At 34.3% G+C, this 10,837-nt stretch overlaps 3 protein-coding genes across 9 annotated transcripts in view; 2 read left to right on the plus strand and 1 right to left on the minus strand.

Annotated features, from left to right (window-relative positions):
- LOC101510800 (lysine-specific demethylase JMJ26-like) overlaps positions 1–9,599 on the plus strand; it is a 16,528-nt gene extending 6,929 nt beyond the window's left edge. For 2 of the 7 annotated variants that reach the window (XM_027334016.2, XM_004497162.4), the window contains exons 9-13: positions 4,987–5,059; positions 5,158–5,243; positions 8,340–8,459; positions 9,021–9,079; positions 9,242–9,599. In XM_027334016.2, coding sequence (XP_027189817.1) covers positions 4,987–5,059; positions 5,158–5,243; positions 8,340–8,459; positions 9,021–9,079; positions 9,242–9,269 — 366 coding nt within the window. In that variant the 3' untranslated portion in view covers positions 9,270–9,599. Of the gene's footprint in view, positions 1–497; positions 842–3,251; positions 3,886–3,944; positions 4,252–4,986; positions 5,060–5,157; positions 5,244–5,427; positions 5,462–8,339; positions 8,460–9,020; positions 9,080–9,241 lie in introns of those variants that run through there. The other 5 variants (XM_073367796.1, XM_073367794.1, XM_073367793.1 and 2 more) reach the window with 4 other exon arrangements.
- On the plus strand, positions 1,851–2,800 carry LOC140920154 (uncharacterized). Its single transcript, XM_073367797.1, has 2 exons — positions 1,851–2,250; positions 2,327–2,800. The coding sequence occupies exons 1-2, from the start codon at positions 2,023–2,025 to the stop codon at positions 2,723–2,725; spliced, it is 627 nt and encodes a 208-aa protein (XP_073223898.1). The 5' UTR covers positions 1,851–2,022; the 3' UTR covers positions 2,726–2,800.
- Positions 9,600–10,585: 986 nt separating the features above from the next.
- LOC101511325 (uncharacterized) overlaps positions 10,586–10,837 on the minus strand; it is a 2,730-nt gene continuing 2,478 nt past the window's right edge. Inside the window, exon 3 of the mRNA XM_004497164.3 lies at positions 10,586–10,837. Within this exon, the coding sequence (XP_004497221.1) occupies positions 10,740–10,837 (98 nt within the window). The 3' untranslated portion in view covers positions 10,586–10,739.

Genomic DNA, 10,837 nt, shown 5'->3' on the forward strand with positions numbered 1-10,837 from the left:
ATTACCTAGATATGTGGACACACAGAGGAAGCGCGTGGAAGCGTGGGGGCGGCGCTCATGTCGCGCTGGAGAGGCGTCGTTTTTGACCCGATTGTAAAAACCCTTGCTCTGGCCCGTTTTGCACCTATTTGCCTTCGTATTTTGCTTGTTTCCCATAAAGAAAATACACACCCACAAGGATTTGAAGGAAGCAACAACCAGCATGAGGATTTGAAGGCAGCAACTATTTGTTTCGTATTCTGTTCGTTTTCTGCACATTTCGTATTCCTCATAGCCTCTCTGTTCCTGTTCGTTTTCTGCTCTGCAACTTAAATTAAATGATTCAATTTCAGATTTCCTCCTTTTATTTCTTCTATAAATTTTTCTGATCTCTACAACTCTTCTCAATCTCATATTTGAAACTCTCCTCAATCCTCTTTGATGCAATCTGCAATTTCACTTGCTGCCTCACGATTTCAATCATGTCTAAAGACTACATCTGTTTCTGTTGCCTGCAGTTCTGGTTCTGCACCTTCCAGAGTGCAGAAAAATGCATTAGGAAGCAGAACGGATATAGCATGGAAACATGGTTTATCTATTGATGGAGGAACCAAAAAAATAAAATACAATTTTTGTGGAAAAACATTTATTGGAGGAGTGTACAGGTTGAAACACCATTTGGCTGGTACACAGCTCAACGTTGTTGCATGTGATGTTGTACCTGATGATGTGAAGAAAACACATGTTTGAACTTGTAAAATCCTTGAAAGATAAATCATTCAAGAAAACAGAAGAGAATGATACAAATAATGTAAAAGGAAAAAAGTCATTAGAAGAGGATGAGAATGCTACCCCTGCAAAACTTTTCAAGAGAAATGTAGTAAGTACTCAAGTCATCATCAACAACATTTTTAAGAAAAATTTGAAAGAAGAAGCGTGTCTAGAAATAGCTTCGTTCTTCTACAATAATGCCATAGCCTTTAATGTGGCAAAGAGTGATGAATTTACAAGGATGTCTGAGATGGTTTCAAGACATGGCTTTGGTTTTAAGCCACCTTCCTATCATCAAATCTGAACAAAGTACTTGAAACAAAAGGCGGAGGAGATAACTAAGGTCATTGAAGAACACACACTTACTTGGAAGAAGACAATTTGTACTATTATGAGTGATGGGTGGATGGGCAAAAGAAGGATGACACTTTTGAATTTCTAAGTTAACAACCCTAAAGATATTGTTTTTTTAAAGTCAATAGATGTTTCTCATATGATAAAAATTGCTGATAAAATATATCGGATGATTGATTAAGTAGTAGAAATTGTAGAAGAAAATGTCGTGCAAATTGTGATTGACAATGCAACAAATTACAAAGTTGCTGGTGCAATGTTAATGTTTAAAAGGAAGAGGCTCTATTGGACATCGTTTGCATTACAATGTATTGATCTCATGAAGAACAAAGGATCATTGGTAAGAATGTTCACATCTAATGAATGGACATCAAGTCAATTTGCAAAAACTAGTGAAAGGCAGAATTTTGAAGAAGTGATTATGGATAAAGAGTTTTGGAAAAAGATTGCAATTTGCTTAAAAGGTGCTTATCCACTAATCAAAGTGCTTCGTTTAGTGGATTCAGATGAGAAACTAGCAATGGGGTTTATTTATGAGGCAATGGACCAAGCTAGGTAGAGAATTCAAGCTGCTTTCAATGGTGTTCAAAGAAGGTACTACTATTTCTACAAATTATGTTTCTGCAAATTATGCATTCTACCTTCAAATTTTGCATAATGTTTCTGTTTTGCAATGCACAATGTTTTTGTAAATTCTGTATTCTATTTCATGCCTAAAAGTAATTGAGTTGTTTTTTATTATTTAGATTCAAGCCTCTATGAGATATCATTGATGAAAGGTGGGATAAACCACTCCATTGGCCTCTACATGCGACATGCTACTCTACCTTAACCCTCAACTACATTACAACCTTGGATTTAAAGCTGATTATGAAGTAAAACTTGGGTTATATGATTGCTTACAAAAGATAGTGGGAGATGTTGAATTTTTTTTGCAAGATTGATGCTCAACTGGAAGATTTCAAGACACAAACAAAGTTTTTTGGTAGTCCGATAGCAAATGCTGCACTTAAAACCAAACCTCTATCACAATGGTGGGAATCATATGGGGATGAGCGTTTAGAACTTCAAACTTTTGCAATTCGTGTGTTAAGCTTAACTTGCAGTTTATCCGGATGTGAACGAAATTGGAGTGCTTTTGAGATGGTAAAAATTACTTTAAAATTTCACTTTGAAAATTATTCACAACTTTCTATATACTAATGGAGTTTGTATATATTAGGTCCACACAAAGAGGAGAAACCGTTTGAAAGAAAAGACAATAAATGATGTTGTATTTGTGATGGCAAATTCAAAATTAGTTAAGAAGAAGCAAACTAGAAATGTGGTAGAACATAACCTTGATGATCTTGAATCTGATGATGAATGGATTGTAGATAACAATGAATGTTCAACTAAGAATGACATTTTAGATTTCACAATAGAAAATGAGGATTTAGAATTTGGCAAACAAAATGAAGTAAGGAATGGAGTTGAAGATCCTGCCCCTCAAGATGATATGGAGATTCACAACCTTGATGATGAGTTTGATGGAGAAGGATATGAAGATTGTATGGAAGATGTTGGTTTTGATCACAATGCCTTGGATGTATTGTTAAATTTAAGTTTTAGATGTTGTTAGATGATGATGATAGGTTTTGTTTTTTTGTTTGAGACAATGGTAATAGCCTTTTGTGTTTCAGCTTGTGACTTTTTATTAAACCAATGAAATTTTTTATGTTAAGGTTATATTTTTTAATTTTATGGTATAATTTTGTCAAATTTGTGAGATCTTAAGATCCACTTTATGATCCTACGATCTACACTTTTTCTATACCCCAAAGATCTTAGGTAGAATCTAGAGTTTGACAACCTTGCTTTGAACCTGGCTTTTGTCATCCATCTAAGATTCACTTCATATAAAAGTGGTTGTGTGTCACCACTCAGTTGGAGCAACAGGACTATTCTCTGAACCCAAGTTTGATAGAGGTTTAATAGGAGCTAGAATCATTTACTAAATGCAATTAAACTATCTCTGTATTTTTCATTCATATTCAATATTGCAGAATATCTATTGTCCATTTAGATTTGGTGTCACACCTTGATTAATTTGAGATCCTTCTCGAGGCTATTCAAGAAGATATTTGATTATCTACTACGTGTTCTAGGTTGTCAATAGCAACCGTATCGCGGAAACCTAGGTGGAACAGGTTGTGTATGCTATTCTGTAGTTGTAGCATTGGAAATTGAAGTTGCTACTGTTGTGGCCACTATTGTACCTATTGTGCTTCACGGCACATTTTTTGCAGTACAATGACATCTACCCCAAATGCCAAAAATGTCTTTAATGAATGTGTCTTGCAATGGGGGACTGTGTTCATCTAGCATCCCATTGCCTGCTTTGGGCCTGCCTCTTGCAGCCTTGCTTTTGGAGACCTTGCCATCTCTTTTTGCAGTAACCTTGTGCCTCCCTTTTCTTTTCTTCATCCCAGCTATCCAACCTCTCTGTTGTTTCTTATTTTTCTTTTCATTTTCTGAACAGATTTGGGTGGATAAATTTGTCCTGTGCAATCTAATGCTTAAAATAGGAGTGATACATAGACTCACATGTCCTTGCACAAATCACATAAATTAGGTTGTCAAAATAACGAATCTACTCTGAACTCAATACAATCATCAATTCTTGCAGCTTTGTTTGATCTTGTATCTGAGGCAAATTTTGATCAAGTAGTTTAATCCACTATCCCGTGTAAGATTTTGGAATCGTTTCCTTGAACATGCTATAAATTTACTGTTGCAGAAGCCTGTTCCTATTTTTATTGGTGAGTTGTCTAAGTACCCCACACGTGTTTATTATACAGGTTATTGTTCCTTGCCTTGGATGGTGCAAGCAATGTCTAACTTCTGACTTCTTTCTTTCCGTCCACTCCTATTATGACTAGTCTCACCAGTCATGTCATTGGTTGTAGTTCCTTCCTTCGTTCATATTTATAGTCGGCACTGTGGAACTGGATCCTTAACCCCTGGAACCTTCCTCTTATACTACTTTTGGGGACTATATTTCACCGGATAACAACCTTTAACTGACACAATCACAAGGATAGGTAATATGGGTTCCCATGAAAATCAGACCCGGTCAAACAACTAATATAGTTTTCCCAACAAGAGGTACTAATAATTTTAGCCTTTGGGCAGTCTTTTAAATTGCAATTGTGAATCTTATATTCCAATGACTGGATGATTTCATTAGGAAAACGATAATGATCTTTGCCGAATATCCTATATCTCACTGTGTCCACTAAACACGTTTTTGTTTTGTTTTGTAACACTGAACTTTTACTGCAACTATTAATTGTCAAAACTCCTACACCAGTTCATGATGCCTTAAAGGATGAAAATAGGGTTTGATCTATTGATGATTAAAAGAGTGTTATGTGCTGTTATGTTTGTTGTACTTTTATATGTTGTAGTATGTTGTAGGTAGTACTATCTTGAAGTTCATTGGTAAATGGTGCCTAGCTTAGAAGGTTTCTAGCATCTGGTAGATTCTAATTTTTTTTTATGATATTATTATTAAAGTTACTTACCACAAAGGATTGAGTGATTTATTATAAGGTCAATACCGTGAATAGATAATTGTGAATATGCACCATCACTTGTAAGGAACTATGTTGGTGTAATGAGTGCGGCATTGAAACACATGATATGAAGTGCAATGAATTATGTTTGTTGTTACCAGTCCAAAAAGTCATTGGTTGAGTCGATGTTCTTTATTTCATTCGTTTTAATGTTTCCATAGTTCACATGATAATTGATCGGGTTGCTGTATTTATATTACTGGGAAGTCTTATGGCCATTCACTCGGTATGTTTGTATCTTGTTGAATTTTCATTGGTTATGTAGGTTATTCACCCCATCCATGATCAGACCTTTTATCTAACTATCGAGCATAAGAAGAGGCTTAAGGAGGAGTACGGTTAGTAATGTTCATAATTTTTCTAATACTGTTTTGTTTGTGGAGTGTTGGTCAATCTACTAGTGTCATTTTGTTGACAATTCAGCATTGAATTGTAGGAATTGAGCCCTGGACTTTTGTTCAGAAGCTGGGAGATGCTGTTTTCATTCCAGCCGGTTGTCCTCACCAAGTCCGAAATCTGAAGGTAAACCGTATCTGCATGATGGATATTTTTGTTTTCATTCCAGCCGGTTGTTTGCCAAGGAAGTGAAATTCAAAGCGTTACTTTTCTTTTTTCCTCTTCCTTTGTATTTATCATATTTCCTTGTTACTAACTCTTTTTCCTCTTCCTATGTATTTTCCATATTTCCTTGTTACTAACGCTGCAGGTAGCTTGTTCGTAGAGTATTCTTAATAAGAGTGGTGAGGACAGACTCACTATTTTGAGCACTCAACCATTGAGTCACATCATAATTTTTTTTAATAAATATTTTCATTGGTAATTGGCTTTGTTGGTTTAGAATCACCGGTTTTTCAATTGATGTCCTCTACAACTAATGGATTTTTTGGATTTCTCAAACACCACCAGATAGCAATAAGACAACATGTTGCTTCACCTCTTACTAGTGGATTTTTTGCCTTGACAAAAATGTGTTCTTTTGCCTTTCTCTCTATTTCTTCATCTTATCCTCATCATCAACTATCCCCACACCCAACCAACCCAACCAAATTTTTAGTCCATGTCTTCATCCTTTCTTACACATCGATGCAAGCTTTCCATGACATGGAAATTCTCTTCTCTTTTTGTTAGATTTTTAAGCATGTGACACATCTCGAAATGTTTGAGATTGTCGACAAAGGCAATCATGTGACATGGCTTCAATCAACCATGATGAATCATGACACTTTTAAGGTTAAATAATTTTGAGAAAACAACCGAAACTGGTTACCAATTAAAAGATTTTAAAAAAGTAATTATATGACACAATAGTTGAGAGTGCTCAAATGAGTGTCTTTAAGAGTTTGTCCTTAGCACTTCTCTATTAATAAATTCCTAATAGTCATTCATTACCTCCAACATATTTTTCAAACAAGCAACAAATATCTTTCAATGGTATTAGAGCATGATGAAGAACATAAAAGTAATTGACAGAGCATTTATTGTTTGCAAACAAGATAAACATACTTTTGGGCAAAAGCAATTGAAATATGTATGTTGTCGGCATTAAAAGATGCAAATCTTTGAGAGGTTTCTTGGGCCTCATTAGCTATTATAAAAGATTTGTTAAAGATTATAGAAAAATTGCCAAGACTAATTTACCCATTTGCTTAAAGACAATATTTGTTGGAATGATGAAGCAAAAGCTGCTTTGGATACTTATAAAAGTCAACTATTGAAACCAATGCTTCTAACAAAAATTTGAGTTGTTTTGATGAAACAAGGACGATTGATGGCTCTCCTTGGCCAACCTTTATTACACATTGTCCAATGATAATTGTTATGTGAATGAGCTAGTGTGGATAGTCATTGCTGTTCCAAATTGGAGTGATATTGATAAAAAAGTATTAAATTCTTAAAGATTAGAAGGGTATTGAGTGAAGACCAATTTAAATGGACATCTTAATTGATGGACTTTGACTTTGAGATCTAGTACATGGCAATGGGTCAAATTGAGCTGTTGATATGTTTCAAAGATTGACATTTGCAACAATTTCAATGTTTGATTTTTCATATTGTGAAGAACGGGAAGAGGAATTACAAGCCGATGGAAAAATAGAAGGAATTGTTCTAGACTTGCTTCAAAATTTCGATGGTGATCCAAACTATGTTTACTAGATAATTGTCCAAAATTCCTACATTGACATATGAATAAGGTTGTTTGTCTGTGGGCGGTCATTTTTGTTTTTTTGGACATAAATATGTTTGACGACCTTTGTATATTTGGTGTGGTTGAGAAAAGGCATCGAAGAATTTGTTGCCTCAAGTGAGATTGCCAACTGAACAAGTATCAAACATTTTCTCCTATAGGACTCTTACACAATTCGTATTAAGGTTTTGGGTGATTATCCAAGAATTGTAAGTATGCTCATTTGATTCCTTCTAATCATCCATTTTTGACCAAAGACATGGCAAAAACATTCCTTAAGCAATATTTTGGTGTCATGGCTCTCCTACTACATTAGTTTCATTTCGTGAATGCTTACTTCACCACTTTTGCATTGAGCCATTCAAATTGTCCAAGTTCAAACTTTAATTCAGTAGAGCGTACTGCCTACAAGCTTATGGTTATCTTATTTGAGGTGCATGGTTGGGGTTAAACCAAGTTATGGATAAAATGGTTCTGATTGATGGTATTTGGGTTAACCTCTAATTACAACAAATACTTGAGAGGACTACAATTTCTTCAACAGAGGATTAGGTCTATTGACTTCCCCAATCTTGCATGACGATAGATTTGATAAGGGTCAGGCACAACATCAAATGCAAGATCATGCCAACAACAACAAAATCAAATGCTAGGCTTACCTAATTGCAGCCTTACATATTGAAATCTTTGGCCAAAAAATGAATGAGAAACTCAATCCTTGGTTTACGGTCATTACTAAATTAGTAAGGTCTTAGCGAATATAGTTTACCATCTTATTATTCAACAAGAGTGTAAGATTCATTTATAGTTTACCATCTTACTATTCAACAAGAGTGTAAGATTCATTTAGTTGTACTTCGTTGAAGAAAGTTATTACAACTGTGGAAATCATTTTCCATTCCAACATGTTGAATTACTGGAAAGCTCTACTAAACTTTTAATTTACTTGGGAGTGCTTTGATTCGTTTCAAAAGCAATATCTAACATTTCCGGTGAGATTTTGGGAGGGTGTTCTATGTTATGTTGTTAGTATCCTTTTATTGAATAAGGAGAGGTGTATTCAATATTTTTTCCCCCTTTTTCATGGTTGTGTTTTTAATATTTCCTTTTTCATGGTTGTGCACCATGGTTGATCCTCAAATGCTGATAGAATCCTAGCCTGCCATCCTAGTTCCTTAGTATAACCCTTCCCTAACTAAACCAGTTTTGTTAGCCCATCACAGTAATGATTCATATAAATTAATGTTTTGAGTGCATTCAAATTCTTTTAATGTTTTTATTCAATAACAATATGGAGGTTTGAACCTACGATTTCTTATGAATGACCCAAACCATTTATTGCTAGTTCAGTCTTTATTTCTTGATTTATTTTCTTTTAGCTTATGCTTAAAAAGTATGTGTAAATATCAATTATATGCATCATTGTATTGCAGTCATGCACCAAGGTTGCACTTGATTTTGTCTCTCCTGAAAATGTTGGTGAGTGCTTTCGTTTGACTGAGGAATTCCGCAAACTTCCAGTAAATCATAGGTCCACAGAAGATAAATTGGAGGTATGCCAGACTACTTTATCCAATATTTAAAGATATTGCATCTCCTATTTTGCCATTAGCTTCTTCCAACTGGATTTTGTTATTAGCTTAAATGGTGGCTTTCAGTTACAGCTATTGTTGGCACTGTCATGCTGCATTTTTCCAAATCCAAACACTACTAAGTCACACTGGTTCAACCATTTTATTCACATTTGCTTCGATTGAACTATCCATTCTTATTCTAAACGGCATGGTGCTAATTAGTACACTAGTAATTGTAATCTAACACTAATTAAGTAAAATATTCATGGGAACGGGGAAGATAAAACTTGGTTCTGCATAGTTAGTAGGCATTTTATATACTTTTAAACAAACGTTTCTTTAAAGAGTGATTATTAGATCTAGTAAAGAATATTGGGTTTAGGTTTTGTATATCTAGTTTCTACTTGTAGAATGTTTAAAAGTTTTCATTATTAACCTGTTTTCAGAACCTATGTTATTGTGTCATACAGGTTATCTCCTATCGATAGATTCTTATTTGTATTTTGTGTATTGTTTTTTTCTTTGCTGCTTTGGTAAAAGGTGAAGAAAATGATTGTATATGCTATGCTTGATGTGGTCAAAAATTTGGAGAAAGCAAGGTTAGTGATTTCAAACTTCAGGCCCTATCATTATTGTGATACTTGTATTTATTGAATATACTAAAAAATCATGTCTTGTATTTGTACACTTTTTTAGTTTGTTTAGGCTCACGATTTGCCTATGTTATATCATAAAATTGATAACTGTCATTCAATTTACAGGTCCAAGGAAACCAATGCTCCAATGTAAATTGTAAATGTGTCTGAAAGAATGAAACTAGTTGGGAATGTAAATTGAGTCGCCTAGTTCGGTGTGTTGATCTTGGGTTCTTTGTATCCTGACTGTAGTAAAGGATCCATATTTTGTTCTATCTGGCACACCTATGTACTTTGAACCATTATATGACTTGTTGCGGTGTACATTATAGTCTCATCACTTGTATACCTAGTGAGCTAATTCTTGAGCTGGTCAGGTTTGTTAGCAGAAGCTAATGTTAGCTCTGTATTTTGAAACTTATGAATGCATACTTGTGAGACATTTGGGTCATTTTCAGTTATTTATGAATGCACTGTATTTTAAGTCGCTCTTGTATTGTTTGTGACATTGAAAAGTAGAAGTGTCAATTCTCAGTTATTTGTGAGACACTTGGGTACATGGTTTTCATTTTAAGAATTAAACATGGTTGGTGTTGGCTTTTGCTTTGATTTGCTCTCAAATTGCTGTTTAATTTGTTGCCCACATTTTAAGTTTCTTGAAAAATCACATCATATTACTTGCTTACAGCTTTTGATGAGTTCAAAACAGAAAATCGTAAGTCACATTCGACCTTAAGACTTTAAAAAGAATATTATATACTTGAATTTTAATCTCTAACGAAATAATTTTTTTGGTTTTCTTCACAAACATGCACCACGCACAGCTCTATGTCAACTATAATAGTTCCTAACTGAAAAGGAATTAATAGCTTAATATTCAAGACTATTATTCATTTATATGTTCTATATATTCCAACACATTTGTGTCACAAATTTATCACTTTCTAATGAGGGAATCCGTGATAATCTTTGGAAAAAAAAATCCATTTAGAAAAGTGTGATAATATGTATAGTTCATGACTCTTTGCGATGGTCCAAGATATCTCCTAAATTTTAATTATCTTTCAGCAATTTTATTTTTGTCTTCAGCAAAAGATACATGGCAAAGCATGAACTAATACCTTCGACAACCATCTTTTTTTACCAATACAAATTCACCTCATTTCATTGACGACAATTTCTGCAATGAAGGATTTTGACAATGTGGCAAAAAGAAAAAACTATGAAAAATAAATTTGCACTTGTTGATTATCTCCTAAAACACCATTCATTATTTATTGGTTATCAAGGCCTAACTTTTACCTTACCAATTTCCAACTCTACAAGCCACTTGAATGCCCTCTGTAAACCAACGCTTTAGTCTCAAGATATAATGGGACGCCATGAACCAAAACACTAATAATCTTATACCTAGTTAACGTCGTTAAATTGAATCCTATTGAAATGTGTTCGATAAGCAACTTGCTGGTGTGATGATAAAAATAAGCGTGAGCTCCTCATTTTAAAATTAGCGTTCTTATTTTCTACTGAAATAGTACAAAACTTTTCATACCTCATTAACAGAAGACAAGATTCAATAAGAATGAGATCTCTCATTTACAACAAAACACACAAACATCATGACTTAAAGCAGCTTAACACCGGCTTCCCTGAGAGAATCAATAACCGCTTTTACCTTGCCATGATATCTTTGTTCTCTCTTCAAGTGAATAGAAACAGCAG

The sequence above is a fragment of the Cicer arietinum genome, chromosome 4 (genome assembly GCF_000331145.2).
Source record: "Cicer arietinum cultivar CDC Frontier isolate Library 1 chromosome 4, Cicar.CDCFrontier_v2.0, whole genome shotgun sequence".
NCBI classification, from domain to species: Eukaryota; Viridiplantae; Streptophyta; class Magnoliopsida; order Fabales; family Fabaceae; genus Cicer; species Cicer arietinum.